The sequence below is a fragment of the Oncorhynchus gorbuscha genome, linkage group LG09 (assembly GCF_021184085.1).
Source record: "Oncorhynchus gorbuscha isolate QuinsamMale2020 ecotype Even-year linkage group LG09, OgorEven_v1.0, whole genome shotgun sequence".
Classification (NCBI taxonomy): Eukaryota; Metazoa; Chordata; class Actinopteri; order Salmoniformes; family Salmonidae; genus Oncorhynchus; species Oncorhynchus gorbuscha.
In genome coordinates this window covers 11,730,212-11,750,211 of record NC_060181.1, presented here as the reverse complement: position 1 = coordinate 11,750,211, position 20,000 = coordinate 11,730,212, and the positions used below count along the sequence as shown (strand labels likewise).

The 20,000-nt window shown below is 40.2% G+C and overlaps 1 protein-coding gene across 1 annotated transcript in view; it reads right to left on the bottom strand.

Moving 5' to 3' along the window:
• LOC124043168 (protein FAM83H-like) overlaps positions 1-20,000 on the bottom strand; it is a 48,539-nt gene that overhangs the window by 16,982 nt on the left and 11,557 nt on the right. The window contains exons 2-4 of the mRNA XM_046361427.1: positions 8,512-9,107; positions 4,458-4,586; positions 130-327 (exon numbers count right to left, since the gene is read on the bottom strand). Of these exons, the coding sequence (XP_046217383.1) occupies positions 130-327; positions 4,458-4,586; positions 8,512-8,634 (450 nt within the window). The 5' untranslated portion in view covers positions 8,635-9,107. The remainder of the gene's footprint in view (positions 1-129; positions 328-4,457; positions 4,587-8,511; positions 9,108-20,000) is intronic.

Below are 20,000 nucleotides of genomic sequence, written 5' to 3'. Positions count from 1 at the left end.
TGTGTGTGTGTGTGTGTGTGTGTGTGTGTGTGTGTGTGTGTGTGTGTGTGTGTGTGTGTGTGTGTGTGTGTGTGTGTGTGTGTGTGTGTGTGTGTGTGTGTGTGTGTGTGTGTACAGCTCATCTCTTACATGTTGTGCGTTCTTGATGAGCCTCCTGGCCTGCTCCTTGATGCTGGGCATGTCGGGGTCGCTGGGGTTGACAAGGGTCGTGACCTCTGTGGGGCCGATGAAGCTGTGTGCCTGGAGGGGCCAGCCCAGGTCCAACCCCGGGGCCGCCGTGTCAGAGTGCAATGGCCAGTAGGTGTCAGACGAGCCGTCTGCGTCTGCCTGGGGAAAACATGAGCGGGCTGTTAGTGAACTATATTTACACAATGACAACAGGAAAATATGGATATATTATGTAAAGCTAGATTAAGTAACACATATTACAGCATTCTGCACATGGAAACTGTACACTGTAACCCTACCTTGACACTTAAAAGTATTGAGTTGATAGCATCATATATGTCTATGTGTATATATATACGATATTATACAATGCCTCCACCTCTATTTTAGTGACATAAATTAATGAATAATTCATTGTCAGACTCCGTCAGGAATGAGGTGAGACTCCATTATACTAGGACATCTTCACGTAGCTCAGGCTTTCAGAAGACCTTCTCTTCTCATTTCAATAACAGTATTAGTCTTTAAGAAGATCTTCTCATTTCAATAACAGTATTAGTCTTTAAGAAGACCTTCTCTTCTCATTTCAATAACAGTATTAGTCTTTAAGAAGACCTTCTCTTCTCATTTCAATAAGCGTATTAGTCTTTAAGAAGACCTTCTCTTCTCATTTCAATAACAGTATTAGTCTTTAAGAAGACCTTCTCTTCTCATTTCAATAACAGTATTAGTCTTTAAGAAGACCTTCTCTTCTCATTTCAATAACAGTATTAGTCTTTAAGAAGACCTTCTCTTCTCATTTCAATAAGCGTATTAGTCTTTAAGAAGACCTTCTCTTCTCATTTCAATAACAGTATTAGTCTTTAAGAAGACCTTCTCTTCTCATTTCAATAACAGTATTAGTCTTTAAGAAGACCTTCTCTTCTCATTTCAATAACAGTATTAGTCTTTAAGAAGACCTTCTCTTCTCATTTCAATAACAGTATTAGTCTTTAAGAAGACCTTCTCTTCTCATTTCAATAACAGTATTAGTCTTTAAGAAGACCTTCTCTTCTCATTTCAATAACAGTATTAGTCTTTAAGAAGACCTTCTCTTCTCATTTCAATAACAGTATTAGTCTTTAAGAAGACCTTCTCTTCTCATTTCAATAAGCGTATTAGTCTTTAAGAAGACCTTCTCTTCTCATTTCAATAACAGTATTAGTCTTTAAGAAGACCTTCTCTTCTCATTTCAATAACAGTATTAGTCTTTAAGAAGACCTTCTCTTCTCATTTCAATAAGCGTATTAGTCTTTAAGAAGACCTTCTCTTCTCATTTCAATAACAGTATTAGTCTTTAAGAAGACCTTCTCTTCTCATTTCAATAACAGTATTAGTCTTTAAGAAGACCTTCTCTTCTCATTTCAATAACAGTATTAGTCTTTAAGAAGACCTTCTCTTCTCATTTCAATAACAGTATTAGTCTTTAAGAAGACCTTCTCTTCTCATTTCAATAACAGTATTAGTCTTTAAGAAGACCTTCTCTTCTCATTTCAATAACAGTATTAGTCTTTAAGAAGACCTTCTCTTCTCATTTCAATAACAGTATTAGTCTTTAAGAAGACCTTCTCTTCTCATTTCAATAACAGTATTAGTCTTTAAGAAGACCTTCTCTTCTCATTTCAATAACAGTATTAGTCTTTAAGAAGACCTTCTCTTCTCATTTCAATAAGCGTATTAGTCTTTAAGAAGATCTTCTCTTCTCATTTCAATAACAGTATTAGTCTTTAAGAAGATCTTCTCATTTCAATAACAGTATTAGTCTTTCAAAAGACCTTCTCATTTCAATGAGAGTATTAATCTTTCAGAAGACCTTCTCATTTCAATGAGAGTATTAATCTTTCAGAAGACCTTCTCATTTCAATGAGAGTATTAATCTTTCAGAAGACCTTCTCATTTCAATGAGAGTATTAATCTTTCAAAAGACCTTCTCATTTCAATGAGAGTATTAATCTTTCAGAAGACCTTCTCATTTCAATGAGAGTATTAATCTTTCAGAAGACCTTCTCATTTCAATGAGAGTATTAATCTTTCAGAAGACCTTCTCATTTCAATGAGAGTATTAATCTTTCAGAAGACCTTCTCATTTCAATGAGAGTATTAATCTTTCAGAAGACCTTCTCATTTCAATGAGAGTATTAATCTTTCAGAAGACCTTCTCATTTCAATGAGAGTATTAATCTTTCAGAAGACCTTCTCATTTCAATGAGAGTATTAATCTTTCAGAAGACCTTCTCATTTCAATGAGAGTATTAATCTTTCAGAAGACCTTCTCATTTCAATGAGAGTATTAATCTTTCAGAAGACCTTCTCATTTCAATGAGAGTATTAATCTTTCAGAAGACCTTCTCATTTCAATGAGAGTATTAATCTTTCAGAAGACCTTCTCATTTCAATGAGAGTATTAATCTTTCAGAAGACCTTCTCATTTCAATGGGAGTATTAATCTTTCAGAAGACCTTCTCATTTCAATGAGAGTATTAATCTTTCAGAAGACCTTCTCATTTCAATGAGAGTATTAATCTTTCAGAAGACCTTCTCATTTCAATGAGAGTATTAATCTTTCAGAAGACCTTCTCATTTCAATGGGAGTATTAATCTTTCAGAAGACCTTCTCATTTCAATGAGAGTATTAATCTTTCAGAAGACCTTCTCATTTCAATGAGAGTATTAATCTTTCAGAAGACCTTCTCATTTCAATGAGAGTATTAATCTTTCAGAAGACCTTCTCATTTCAATGAGAGTATTAATCTTTCAGAAGACCTTCTCATTTCAATGAGAGTATTAATCTTTCAGAAGACCTTCTCATTTCAATGAGAGTATTAATCTTTCAGAAGACCTTCTCATTTCAATGAGAGTATTAATCTTTCAGAAGACCTTCTCATTTCAATGAGAGTATTAATCTTTCAGAAGACCTTCTCATTTCAATGAGAGTATTAATCTTTCAGAAGACCTTCTCATTTCAATGAGAGTATTAATCTTTCAGAAGACCTTCTCATTTCAATGAGAGTATTAATCTTTCAGAAGACCTTCTCATTTCAATGAGAGTATTAATCTTTCAGAAGACCTTCTCATTTCAATGAGAGTATTAATCTTTCAGAAGACCTTCTCATTTCAATGAGAGTATTAATCTTTCAGAAGACCTTCTCATTTCAATGAGAGTATTAATCTTTCAGAAGACCTTCTCATTTCAATGAGAGTATTAATCTTTCAAAAGACCTTCTCATTTCAATGAGAGTATTAATCTTTCAGAAGACCTTCTCTCATTTCAATGAGAGTATTAATCTTTCAGAAGACCTTCTCATTTCAATGAGAGTATTAATCTTTCAGAAGACCTTCTCATTTCAATGAGAGTATTAATCTTTCAGAAGACCTTCTCATTTCAATGAGAGTATTAATCTTTCAGAAGACCTTCTCATTTCAATGAGAGTATTAATCTTTCAGAAGACCTTCTCATTTCAATGAGAGTATTAATCTTTCAGAAGACCTTCTCATTTCAATGAGAGTATTAATCTTTCAAAAGACCTTCTCATTTCAATGAGAGTATTAATCTTTCAGAAGACCTTCTCATTTCAATGAGAGTATTAATATTTCAGAAGACCTTCTCATTTCAATGAGAGTATTAATCTTTCAGAAGACCTTCTCATTTCAATGAGAGTATTAATCTTTCAGAAGACCTTCTCATTTCAATGAGAGTATTAATCTTTCAGAAGACCTTCTCATTTCAATGAGAGTATTAATCTTTCAGAAGACCTTCTCATTTCAATGAGAGTATTAATCTTTCAGAAGACCTTCTCATTTCAATGAGAGTATTAATCTTTCAAAAGACCTTCTCATTTCAATGAGAGTATTAATCTTTCAGAAGACCTTCTCATTTCAATGAGAGTATTAATCTTTCAGAAGACCTTCTCATTTCAATGAGAGTATTAATCTTTCAGAAGACCTTCTCATTTCAATGAGAGTATTAATCTTTCAGAAGACCTTCTCATTTCAATGAGAGTATTAATCTTTCAGAAGACCTTCTCATTTCAATGAGAGTATTAATCTTTCAGAAGACCTTCTCATTTCAATGAGAGTATTAATCTTTCAGAAGACCTTCTCATTTCAATGAGAGTATTAATCTTTCAGAAGACCTTCTCATTTCAATGAGAGTATTAATCTTTCAGAAGACCTTCTCATTTCAATGAGAGTATTAATCTTTCAGAAGACCTTCTCATTTCAATGAGAGTATTAATCATAATAAGCAGTACCTCATGATAAGACAGCTCTGGTACGTTGGAGGCCTGGCTGGGTGTCTGGACGGTGGTCTTGATGTGTTCCATCTCCGGTTGACAAAGGAAGTCCACCACGTCTGCTGTCTGAAGGAACTCATAGTAACCCTGGAGAGAACACACACTGAGTTATTACACACACACTGGGTTATTACACACACACTGGGTTATTACACACACACACACACACACACACACACACACACACACACACACACACACACACACACACACACACACACACACACACACACACACACACACACACACACACACACACACACACACACACACACACACACACTGAGTTATTACACACACACTGAGTTATTACACACACACTGGGTTATTACACACACACACACACACACACACACTGAGTTATTACACACACACTGAGTTATTACACACACACTGAGTTATTACACACACACACACACACACACACACACACACACACACTGAGTTATTACACACACACTGAGTTATTACACACACACTGAGTTATTACACACACACACACACACACACACACACACACACACACACACACTGAGTTATTACACACACACTGAGTTATTACACACACACTGGGTTATTACACGCACCGAGTTATTACACACACTGAGTTATTACACACACACTGGGTTATTACACACACACTGAGTTATTACACACACACCGGGTTATTACACACACTGGGTTATTACACACACACACTGGGTTATTACACACACACTGAATTATTACACACACTGGGTTATTACACACACTGGGTTATTACACACACACTGGGTTATTACACACACTGAGTTATTACACACACACTGGGTTATTACACACACGGAGTTATTACACACACACTGGGTTATTACACACACTGGATTATTACACACACTGAGTTATTACACACACTGGGTTATTACACACATTGAGTTATTACACACACACTGGGTTATTACACACACTGAGTTATTACACACACTGGGTTATTACACACACTGAGTTATTACACACACTGGGTTATTACACACACTGAGTTATTACACACACAGAGTTATTACACACACACTGGGTTATTACACACACTGAGTTATTACACACACACTGGGTTATTACACACACAGGGTTATTACACACACTGGGTTATTACACACGCACTGAGTTATTATTACACACACAGAGTTATTACACACACACTGGGTTATTACACACACACTGGGTTATTACACACACTGGGTTATTACACACACACTGGGTTATTACACACACACTGGGTTATTACACACACTGGGTTATTACACACACACTGAGTTATTATTACACACACAGAGTTATTACACACACACTGGGTTATTACACACACTGAGTTATTACACACACACTGGGTTATTACACACACTGGGATATTACACACACTGGGATATTACACACACACACTGGGTTATTACACACACCAGGTTATTACACACACACTGGGTTATTACACACACTGGGATATTACACACACTGGGATATTACACACACACTGGGTTATTACACACACTGGGTTATTACACACACCAGGTTATTACACACACACTGGGTTATTACACACACTGAGTTATTACACACACACTGGGTTATTACACACACTGAGTTATTATTACACACACTGAGTTATTACACACACACTGAGTTATTACACACACACACTGAGTTATTACACACACTGGGTTATTTCACACACACTGAGTTATTACACACACACTGAGTTATTACAAACACACACACACTGAGTTATTACACACACTGAGTTATTATCACACACACTGAGTTATTATCACACACACACTGAGTTATTACACACATACACTGAGTTATTACACACACACTGAGTTATTACACACAAACACACACACCGAGTTATTACACACACTGAGTTATTACACACACACACACACTGAGTTATAACACACACACACTGGGTTATTACACACACACACTGAGTTATTACACACACACACATACACACACACACACATTGAGCTATCAGACACTCAATTTGTGTTATCACACACACACACACACACACACACACACACACACACACACACACACACACACACACACACACACACACACACACACACACACACACACACACACACACACACACACACACACACACACACACACACACACACTGGGTTATTACACACACACACACACACACACACTGAGTTATTACACACACACTGAGTTATTACACACACACTGAGTTATTACACACACACTGGGTTATTACACGCACCGAGTTATTACACACACTGAGTTATTACACACACACTGGGTTATTACACACACACTGAGTTATTACACACACACCGGGTTATTACACACACTGGGTTATTACACACACACACTGGGTTATTACACACACACTGAATTATTACACACACTGGGTTATTACACACACTGGGTTATTACACACACACTGGGTTATTACACACACTGAGTTATTACACACACACTGGGTTATTACACACACTGGGTTATTACACACACTGAGTTATTACACACACACTGGGTTATTACACACACTGGATTATTACACACACTGAGTTATTACACACACTGGGTTATTACACACATTGAGTTATTACACACACACTGAGTTATTACACACACACTGGGTTATTACACACACTGAGTTATTACACACACTGGGTTATTACACACACTGAGTTATTACACACACTGGGTTATTACACACACTGAGTTATTACACACACAGAGTTATTACACACACAATGGGTTATTACACACACTGAGTTATTACACACGCACTGGGTTATTACACACACACTGGGTTATTACACACACTGGGTTATTACACACGCACTGAGTTATTATTACACACACATAGTTATTACACACACACTGGGTTATTACACACTGGGTTATTACACACACTGGGTTATTACACACACTGAGTTATTACACACACACTGGGTTATTACACACACACTGGGTTATTACACACACTGGGTTATTACACACACACTGGGTTATTACACACACTGGGTTATTACACACACACTGGGTTATTACACACACTGGGTTATTACACACACACTGAGTTATTATTACACACACAGAGTTATTACACACACACTGGGTTATTACACACACTGAGTTATTACACACACACTGGGTTATTACACACACTGGGATATTACACACACTGGGATATTACACACACACACTGGGTTATTACACACACCAGGTTATTACACACACACTGGGTTATTACACACACTGGGATATTACACACACTGGGATATTACACACACACTGGGTTATTACACACACTGGGTTATTACACACACCAGGTTATTACACACACACTGGGTTATTACACACACTGAGTTATTACACACACACTGGGTTATTACACACACTGAGTTATTATTACACACACTGAGTTATTACACACACACTGAGTTATTACACACACACACTGAGTTATTACACACACTGGGTTATTTCACACACACTGAGTTATTACACACACACTGAGTTATTACACACACACACACACTGAGTTATTACACACACTGAGTTATTATCACATACACTGAGTTATTATCACACACACACTGAGTTATTACACACATACACTGAGTTATTACACACACACTGAGTTATTACACACAAACACACACACCGAGTTATTACACACACTGAGTTATTACACACACACACACACACACTGAGTTATAACACACACACACTGGGTTATTACACACACACACTGAGTTATTACACACACACACATACACACACACACACATTGAGCTATCAGACACTCAATTTGTGTTATCACACGCAGACACACACACACACACACACACACACACACACACACACACACACACACACACACACACACACACACACACACACACACACACACACACACACACACACACACACACACACACACACACACACACACACACACAGTCCCACACAAACACTCCTACTATACCTGTAGGTCTGTCTCCACCAGAGCATCAATGGCGAGACGGTATTCTTCTCTGTAGTGGGGGGGCAGGAAGTTAGGGTCCAGGGGGTTGTCCCCGAAGTCCGAACTCTGGGATCGGTGGGCCATGATGGGGTCGGGTAAAGGGGCTAATGTAAAGGGGTTAGAGGCTAGGGTACAGGGGTTAGGGTACAGGGGTTAGGGGCCAGGGTACAGGGGTTAGAGGCTAGGGTAAAGGGGTTAGAGGCTAGGGTACAGGGGTTAGGGTACAGGGGTTAGGGGCTAGGGTACAGGGGTTAGAGGCTAGGGTAAAGGGGTTAGAGGCTAGGGTACAGGAGTTAGGGTAAAGGGGCTAGGATAAAGAGGCTAGGGTAAAGAGGCTAGGGTAAAGGGGTTAGAGGCTAGGGTACAGGGGTTAGGGTACAGGGGTTAGGGGCTAGGGTACAGGGGTTAGAGGCTAGGGTGAAGGGGTTAGAGGCTAGGGTAAAGGGGTTAGGGGCTAGGGTACAGGAGTTAGGGTACAGGGGTTAGGGTATAGGGGCTAGGGTACAGGAGTTAGGGTATAGGGGCTAGGGTACAAGGGATAAGGTAAAGGGACAAACCTGTGGGAGAAATATAGATGCAATATTGTTACTTTATTTAGTAAGGTTCCTCTATTAATACAAGAATCTCCTCAGCAAAGTTGTTGGAACAGAGCAAACACACCCTGCTGCCTCGTGTATAGAAACACTCTATCAACAGTCACAACACATACAACGCATTCAGAAACTATTCAGACCCCCCAACTTTTTCCACATTTTGTTACAGTACAGCCTTATTCTAAAATTGATTAAAATAAAAAATTGTCCTCATCAATGTACACACAATAACCCATAATGACAAAACTGAAACAGGTTTATAGACAATTTTGCAAATGTATAAAAATAAAAATAAATGAAATACCTTATTTACATAAGTTTTCAGACCATTTGCTATGAGACTTGAAATTGAGCTCAGGTGCATCCTGTTTCCATTGACCATCCTTGAGATGTTTCTACAACTTAATTGGAGTCCACCTGTAGTAAATTCAATAGATTGGAATGATTTGGAAAGGCACACACCTGTCTATATAAGGTCCCACAGTTGACAGTGCGCGTCAGAACAAAAACCAAGCCATGATGTCGAAGGAATTGTCCGTAGAGCTCTGAGACACAATAGTGTTGAGGCACAGATCTGGAGAAGGGTACCAAAACATTTCTGCAGCATTGAAGGTCCCCAAGAACACAGTGGCCTCCATCATTCTGCAGCATTGAAGGTCCCCAAGAACACAGTGGCCTCCATCATTCTTAAATGGAAGAAGTTTGGAACCACCAAGATTCTTCCTAGATCTGGCTGCCCGGCCAAACTGAGCAATCAGGGGAGAAGGGCCTTGGTCAGGGAGGTGATCAAGAACCTGATGGTTACTCTGACAGAGCTCCAGAGTTCCTCTGTGGAGATGGGAGAACCTTCCAGAAGGACAACCATCTCTGCAGCACTCCACCAATCAGGCCTTTATGGTAGAGTGGCCAGACGGAAGCCACTCCTCAGTAAAAGGCACATGACAGCTCGCTTGGAGTTTTCAGAAAACCTGACAGAGCTTGAGAGGATCTGCAGAGAATAATGGGAGAAACTCCCTAAATACAGGTGTGGCAAAATTATAGTGTCATAACCAAGAAGACTGGAGGCTGTAATCACTGCCAAAGGTGCTTCAACAAAGTACTGAGTAAAGGGTCTGAATACTGACGTAAATGTGAGATTTACGATTTTTTGTTTTTATAAATTTGCTAAAATGTATAAAAACCTGTTTTTGCTTTGTCATTATGGGGTATTGTGTGTAGATTGATGAGGGGGGAAAACAATTTAATCAATTTTTGAATAAGGCTGTATTGTAACAAAATGTGGAAAAGGTTAAGGGGTCTGAATACTTGTATACTGTCCTGAGAGAGGGTGAGAGAGACAGAAGCAAGCTAGTCCAGGGGCTCTGTCCACAAACACAAACAGACCCCACACCCACAGAGCCCCAGGACAGCAACACAATTTAGACTCAACCAAATCATGAGAAAACAAAAAGATAATTACTTCACACATTGGAAAAATAATTACAAAAGACCTGAGCAAACTAGAATGCTATTTGGCCCTAAACAGAGAGTACACAGTGGCAGAATACCTGACACCTGTGACTGACCCAAACGTAAGGAAAGCTTTGACAATGTACAGACTCAGTGAGCATAGCCTTGCTATTGAGAAAGGCCGCCGAAGGCAGAGAAGACAGGCTATGTGCACACTGCCCACAAAATGAGGTGGAAACTGAGCTGCACTTCCTAACCTCCTGCCAAATGTATGACCATATTAGAGACACATATTTTCCTTAGATTACACAGACCCACAAAGAATTAGAAAACAAACCCAATTTTGATAAACTCCCATAACTATTGGGTGAAATCCCACAGTGTGACATCACAGCAGCACGATTTGTGACCTGTTGCCACAAGAAAAGGGCAACCAGTGAAGAACAAACACCATTGTAAAGACAACCCATATTTATGTTTATTTATTTTCCATTTTGTACTCTAACTATTTGCACATAATGAGAGAGAGCGAGAGAGAGAGAGAGAGAGAGAGAGAGAGAGAGAGAGAGAGAGAGAGAGAGAGAGAGAGAGAGAGAGAGAGAGAGAGAGAGAGAGATAGAGAGAGAGAGAGGTATAGATAGGATCATCCATAATAGTGCTGAGTAAACATGTTTTACAGTAGCGTCAGACTGCAAGGTACTATAAGTAATATAATTATAGGTAATATCATTCCAGGTAATATAATTATAGGTAATATCATTCCAGGTAATATAACTATAGGTAATATCATTCCAGGTAATATCATTATAGGTAATATGATTCCAGTCTGGATTCCTATCCTATAGCATCTACAGTTGAAGTTGAAAGTTTACATACACTTAAGTTGGAGTCATTAAAACCCGTTTTTTAACAACTCCACAAATGTCTTGTTAATAAACTTTTCATGTCAGTTAGGACTTCTACTTTGTGCATGACACAAGCCTTTTTTCCAACAATTGTTTACAGGCAGATTATTTCACTTATAATTCACTGTATCACAATTCCAGTGGGTCAGAAGTTCACATACACTAAGTTGACTGTGCCATTAAACAGCTAGGAAAATTCCAGAAAATTATGTCATGGCTTTAGAAGCTTCTAATAGGCTAATTGACATCATTTTGAGTCAATTGGAGGTGTACCTGTGGATGTATTTCAAGGCCTACCTTCAAACTCAGTGCCTCTGCTTGACACCATGGGAAAATCAAAATAAATCAACCAAGACCTCAGAAAAAAAATGGTAGACCTCCACAAGTCTGGTTCATCCTTGGGAGCAGTTTCCAAACACCTGAAGGTACCACGTTCATCTGTACAAACAATAGTACGCAAGTATAAACACCATGGGACCACGCAGCCGTCATACTGCTCAGGAAGGAGACGCGTTCTGTCTCCTAGAGATGAGGAGCGAAAAGTGCAAATCAATCCCAGAACAACAGCAAAGGACCTTGAGAAATGGGTACAAAAGTATCTATATTCACAGTAAAACGAGTCCTATATTGACATAACATGAAAGGCCGCTCAGCAAGGAAGAAGCCACTGCTTCAATACCGCCATAAAAAAGCCAGACTACAGTTTGCAACTACATATGGGGACAAAGATCTTACTTTTTGGATAAATGTCCTCTGGTCTGATGAAGCAAAAATAGAACTGTTTGGCCGTAATGACCATCGTTATGTTTGGAGGAAAAAGGGAGGGGCTTGCAAGCCAAAGAACATCATCCCAACCGTGAAGCACGGGGGTGGCAGCATCATGTTGTGGGGGTGCATTGCTGCAGGAGGGATTGGTGCCCTTCACAAAATAGATGGCATCATGAGGATGGAAAAGTATGTGGATATATGGAAGCAACATCTCAAGACATCAGTCAGGAAGTTAAAGCTTGGTCGCAAATGGGTATTCTAAATGGACAATGACTCCAAGCATACTTCCAAAGTTGTGGCAAAATGGCTCAAGGACAACAAAATCAAGGTATTGGAGTGGCCATCACAAAGCCCTGACCTCAATCCCATAGACAATTTGTGGGCATTACTGAGCAAGGAGGCCTACAAACCTGACTCAGTTACACCAGCTCTGTCAGGAGGAATGGGACAAAATTCACGTAACTTATTGTGGAAAGCTTGTGGAAGGCTCCCCGAAACATTTGACCCAAGTTAAATAATTTAAAGGCAATGCTACCAAATGCTAATTGAGTGTATGTAAACTTCTGACCCACTGGGAATGTGATGAAATAAATAAAAGCTGAAATAAATCATTCTCTCTACTATTATTCTGACATTTCACATTCTTAAAAAAAAGTGGTGAATATAACTGACCTAAAACAGGGAATTTTTACTAGGATTAAATGTCAGGAATTGTGAAAAACAGTTCATTATTTGGCTACGGTGTTATGTAAACTTCCGACTTCAACTGTATATTCACGAATAACAATTATACATCACGCTGTTGAGTCATGTGTAAAAACCTGTCTGAGACTAACACATGCTGTTCCATACACAGTGCTTGATGACGTGCAGTGCTTGATTTGGGCCGGAACTGTCCGGAGCGCCATCCCGGCACTTCTAATTTTGGGGGAATTGCGTACTGGCTCCTCTATTAAAACAAAGTAGCCTATCGCCGGCCCAGTTTGACACGCATAAACGGTTGATCAAAGCGGAATAAGGGCTGGATCTGCGTTGAATAGCAGTTGAGAGGGCATTCATTTCCTGATTCTGTTTTGTTCAACTTTATTTACCGCTAGTCTGTGAATCTGTGCGTGACCCTAAACTGTTCGAGATTGCGAAGATTGAAAATGCACCAGTTTTAATGAGTTCCAAATTGTCAAATTAGGGTTTGCAAAGTCATGGAAATTAGTTTTAATACGTTTTGGTAATATAATTCACGAAGGCACACTTTTAAATATTATAAATCCCTTAAAAATCTACATATCAGCCATACGTGTTATTGCGCGTCTGTGTGCTGCGTGTGTGACGTTCCCAGATGAGAGAGCAGCAACATTTCAGCAGCAGGTTTGAAATAATGACAGATAAAATGACTAACTTGATGGCCAATTCAAAACATAACTTGCATTAGTTATCTCGCTACTTAACTATAGCTAACTAAGCATTAATATCGTTGTCGCGTTTCCACCGGCACTGTAGAGCCTAAATAAATCTTCAGCGTTAGAAGGCTGGGTAGTGTCCCCTCTATTAAACTGTAGCCATGTAATTGCGACAACGTTAAAATATTCAAAGAATAGCCTAATTGGCTTGTGTGCATAGATTTCCCCTGAAACATGACTATTTGAGCCTTATATATAAACATATCTCGTTAGGTGCCTTGCTTTGCAGTAACCTACCTTATCCATTTGATCCCTGATTTATTGAATGGGGGAATAATTATATAAAGACAAAAGTATTTGGTTGCAATGTTGAAATATTTTATATCAAGGGCGGCCAAATATTCTCCAGGACAGCTACTGGGCGTGAAGGCCTCATTGTAGCCTAAACATCAGCTCCTCAACAGGACCTTGATAGGCAGACTTGTGTGTTTCAGTGCTGAATCAAAAGGCCAAGCCTGCACACCCAGAAGCTCTCTAGATGGAGGGTTGACAACATGTGACTAACAGTCACAGGGGGGGGGGGGGATCAGACACAGTAGCCTTCCAGTCTCAATAATGCTTTTTTTCTCCTTTCATATAGGCTATAATAATAGTCATGAATATGTGGTTAAAAGTCATGGAAAAGTAATGAGGAATATATATGAACTCTTAACAGTGAATAATCACTGGTCTCTATAGCATAGTGTCATTTGTACATTTCGGGGGTAGAGAGTCTAATGGACCGACTTGGAAAACTACATCTGCTGCACCTCTTTCACCCCAAGCCACTGTTTATTGGTACACATCTACCACCCGAAACACAAAGCTAAGAGTGCTCCTCTTGCTGGGACAATACCAGACTGTCTGTGATTACACCATGTTCCTTTCACTGCACATGGTGGCATTTACTGGGCATGCTCTGAACACATGATGAGGCCCGAGCACATGTAAGCTAGACAGGAAGTGTTTTTCCCTGTTTGCTCACATAACCATGGAAACCTGCGGTCTGTGACTGATTTAGCCCGAGTGACTGACTGAGTGTGCGTGTGTGTGTGTGTGTTTGAGAGAATGTGAGTGCAAGAGTGAATGGGTGCATTCATGAGAGAGTATGATTATGACTGGGTGAATGGGTGCATTCATGAGAGAATATGATTATGACTGGGTGAATGGGTGCATTCATGAGAGAATATGATTATGACTGGGTGAATGGGTGCATTCATGAGAGAGTATGATTATGACTGGGTGAATGGGTGCATTCATGAGAGAGTATGATTATGACTGGGTGAATGGGTGCATTCATGAGAGTATGATTATGACTGGGTGAATGGGTGCATTCATGAGAGAGTATGATTATGACTGGGTGAATGGGTGCATTCATGAGAGAATATCGGTAACCATAGTAACCAGGTAGGTTAGAGTCATAATCACTGGAACAAAACATGGCTGTAGTTTTAGTCAACAGCAGCACTGTGACTCATCTGCAGTCTACTAGCCAGGACTGCTACTCTAAAATCACAGGACATCTTTGTCATATCTGATTAAGTCTGCACTAACCTGTCGTCTGAGGTATGTTGTTATGTCAGAGCGAGAGCCTACCTGTATTGGTGCAGTTACACACCCTGACCTGAGGCCAAGTAGAGGTTACACAACACACATATAACACCTTCAGATCAGTAGAACAGAGAGAGAGATAACACCTTCAGATCAGTAGAACAGAGAGAGATAACACATTCAGATCGGTAGAACACAGAGAGAGGAGATAACACATTCAGATCGGTAGAATACAGAGAGAGAGAGAGAGAGAGAGAGAGAGAGAGAGAGAGAGAGAGAGAGAGAGAGAGAGAGAGAGAACACCTTCAGATCAGTAGAACACACAGAGAGAGAACACCTTCAGATCAGTGGAACACAGAGAGATAACACATTCAGATCAGTAGAACCCAGAGAGAGAACACCTTCAGATCAGTAGAACACAGAGATAACACCTTCAGATCAGTAGAACACAGAGAGAGAACACCTTCAGATCAGTAGAACACAGAGAGAGAACACCTTCAGATCAGTAGAACACAGAGAGAGCAAGAGAGAGAACAGCTTCAGATCAGTAGAACACAGATCTACTGATCTGAAGCTGTTCTCTCTCTCTTGCTCTCTCTGTGTTCTACTGATCTGAAGGTGTTCTCTCTCTGTGTTCTACCTTCAGATCAGTAGAACACAGAGAGAGATAACACCTTCAGATCAGTAGAACACACACAGAGAGAGAGAGAGAGAGAGAGAGAGAGAGAGAGAGAGAGAGAGAGAGAGAGAGAGAGAGAGAGACACCTTCAGATCAGTAAAACACAAAGACAGAGAACACCTTCAGATCAGTAGAACAGAGAGAGAGAGAACACCTTGAGTTCAGTAAAACACACAGAGAGAGAACACATTCAGATCAGTATAACACAGAGAGAGAGAACATCTTCAGATCAGTAGAACACAGAGATAGAGAACAATTTCAGATCAGCAGAACACAGTGAGAGAACACCTTCAGATCAGTAGAACCCAGAGAGAGAACACCTTCAGATCAGTAGAACACAGAGATAACACCTTCAGATCAGTAGAACACAGAGAGAGAACACCTTCAGATCAGTAGAACCCAGAGAGAGAACACCTTCAGATCAGTAGAACACAGAGAGAGATGGAACACATTCAGATCAGTAGAACACAGAGAGAGAGAACACCTTTAGATCAGTAGAACACAGAGCGAACACATTCAGATAGGGATAGGGTTCGGCCAATCAGACGCTGTTTTACTAGCTTTGAGGGAACAAAGGGCACACTGATTGGTGACGACATCCAGTGATTACAGTTTGGGGCGACTATTTGTTTGATTTGTTGTGGCAACAACAACTTTGTCTTGACCCCTGGTCGTGAAACAGGACCAATGGAAGTTGTTCTGCTTCGGTTCTGCCTTGTGTGTGTGTGTGTGTGTGTGTGTGTGTGTGTGTGTGTGTGTGTGTGTGTGTGTGTGTGTGTGTGTGTGTGTGTGTGTGTGTGTGTGTGTGTGTGTGTGTGTGTGTGTGTGTGTGTGTGTGTGTGTGTGTGTGTGTGTGTGTGTGTGTGTGTGTGTGTGTGTGTGTGTGTGTGTGTGTCTCAGCGAAGGGACAGAGGGAAGGACTGTTTACAAGGCATTAAACAGACAGGGTTCCATAAACCACTTAAGCAGGATTTTATAAGCAGAGACCCTAACTTCCACTCCAGGCTATAATGTTTAATCAATGTTCTGACTGATCTTTCTCTACATTCCTTTGTGAACGCTGAGAGAGAGGGGGCCAGAGAAATAGATAGAGAGAGGGGGAGGGAGAGGGAATGATAGAGGGACCAAGAGAGAGAGAGAAAGAGAGAGAGAAAGGGAGTGAGGTAGAGAGACAGAACCGAGAGGAAGAGGGAACATCTGTCTCTGTCTCAACACAGAAGCTGTACACACACACACACACACACACACACACACACACACACACACACACACACACACACACACACACACACACACACACACACACACACACACACACACACACACACACACACACACACACACACACACACACACACACACACACACACACACACACACACATTCACAAGATATTCATACCCCTTGACTTATTCCATATTTTGTTGTGTTACAGCCTGAATTCAAGATAGACTAAATCCATTTTTAAAAATCACCCATCTACACACAATACCCCATAATGACAAAGTGAAACCATGTTTTGAGAAATGTTAGCAAATGTATTGAAAATGAAATACAGAAATATCTCATTTACATAAGCATTCACACTCCTGAGTCAATACATGTTAGAATTACCTTTGACAGCAATTACAGCTGTGAGTCTTTCTGGGTAAGTCTCTAAGAGTGATTACAGCTGTGAGTCTTTCTGGGTAAGTCTCTGAGAGTGATTACAGCTGTGAGTCTTTCTGGGTAAGTTTCTAAGAGTGATTACAGCTGTGAGTCTTTCTGGGTAAGTTTCTAAGAGTGATTACAGCTGTGAGTCTTTCTGGGTAAGTTTATAAGAGTGATTACAGCTGTGAGTCTTTCTGGGTAAGTTTCTAAGAGTGATTACAGCTGTGAGTCTTTCTGGGTAAGTTTCTAAGAGTGATGATTACAGCTGTGAGTCTTTCTGGGTAAGTTTTTAAGAGTGATTACAGCTGTGAATCTTTCTGGGTAAGTTTCTAAGAGTGATTACAGCTGTGAGTCTTTCTGGGTAAGTTTCTAAGAGTGATTACAGCTGTGAGTCTTTCTGGGTAAGTTTCTAAGAGTGATTACAGCTGTGAGTCTTTCTGGGTAAGTTTATAAGAGTGATTACAGCTGTGAGTCTTTCTGGGTAAGTTTCTAAGAGTGATTACAGCTGTGAGTCTTTCTGGGTAAGTTTCTAAGAGTGATGATTACAGCTGTGAGTCTTTCTGGGTAAGTTTTTAAGAGTAATTACAGCTATGAGTCTTTCTGGGTAAGTCTCTAAGAGTGATTACAGCTGTGAGTCTTTCTGGGTAAGTCTCTGAGAGTGATTACAGCTGTGAGTCTTTCTGGGTAAGTTTCTAAGAGTGATTACAGCTGTGAGTCTTTCTGGGTAAGTTTCTAAGAGTGATTACAGCTGTGAGTCTTTCTGGGTCGGTCTCTAAGAGTGATTACAGCTATGAGTCTTTCTGGGTCGGTCTCTAAGAGTGATTACAGCTATGAGTCTTTCTGGGTCGGTCTCTAAGAGTGATTACAGCTGTGAGTCTTTCTGGGTAAGTCTCTACACCTGGATTATACCACTATTTTACCATTATTCTTTTTAAAATTCTTCAAGCTCTGTCAAATTGGTTGTTGATCATTGCTAGACAGACATTTTCAAGACTTGCCATAGATTGAAGTCATACCTGTAACTAGGCCACTCAGGAACATTGACTGTCTTAGTAAATAACTCCAGTGTAGATGTGGCCTTGTGTTTTAGGTTATTGTCCTGCTGAAAGGTGAATTCACTCCCAGTGTGTAACGATCTGAGTGAAATGGGTGAGGAGTCAAGCGCAGGAAGCAGAGAGATTTCAGGTGAGTGCTATTTTAATGCACCGACAAACGGCGAACATAAGCCAACCCTCACGAACACACAGGGCGTAATGAACACACAAATGCCCCCAAACAGGGGGACTTAAACAGTCTAGGGAAAACCCACAAAATGGGAAAAACACAAAACCCATAGACGTGCACACAAGTACACTAAAACAGATGGTCACAATAATTATTCCCGCACAAGGAACTCTGCGGGCAGGCTGACTAATAAAGCCTACTACCTAATTCAAAACAGGTGCACTCAATCAACACATAAGGAGGGGGAGGAAATAATCAGTAGCAGCTAGTAGGCCGGCGACGACGACCGCCGAGCGCCACCCGAACGGGAAGGGGAGTGTCCTTCGGTCGGAGTCGTGACACAGTGTCTGGTGGAATGCAGACTGAACCAGGTTTTCCTCTAGGATTTTGCCTGTGCTTAGATCCATTCTGTTAATTTATTTATCCTGAAAAACTCCCCAGTCCTTAATGATTACAATAATACCCATAACATGATGCAGCCACCACTATGCTTGAAAATATTAAGAGTGGTAATCAGTAATGTGTGTTGGATTTGCCCCAAACATAATTGTTTTGTCACAGCCATTAAACTGTGTAACTGTTTTAAAGTCACCTTTGACCTCATGGTGAAATCCCTGAGCAGTTTCCTCCCTATCCTGCAACTGAGTTAGGAAGGACACCTGTATCTCTGTAGTGACTGGGTGTATTGATACGTCTGTATCTTTGTAGTGACTGGGTGTATTGATACGCCTGTATTTCTGTAGTGACTGGGTGTATTGATACACCTGTATCTTTGTAGTGACTGGGTGTATTGATACGCCTGTATCTTTGTAGTGACTGGGTGTATTGATACGCCTGTATCTTTGTAGTGACTGGGTGCATTGATACGCCTGTATCTTTGTAGTGACTGGGTGTATTGATACGCCTGTATCTTTGTAGTGACTGGGTGTATTGATACGCCTGTATCTTTGTAGTGACTGGGTGTATTGATACGCCTGTATCTTTGTAGTGACTGGGTGTATTGATACGCCTGTATCTTTGTAATGACTGGGTGTATTGATACGCCTGTTTCTTTGTAGTGACTGGGTGTATTGATACGCCTGTATCTTTGTAGTGACTGGGTGTATTGATACGCCTGTATCTTTGTAGTGACTGGGTGTATTGATACGCCTGTATCTTTGTAGTGACTGGGTGTATTGATACGCCTGTATCTTTG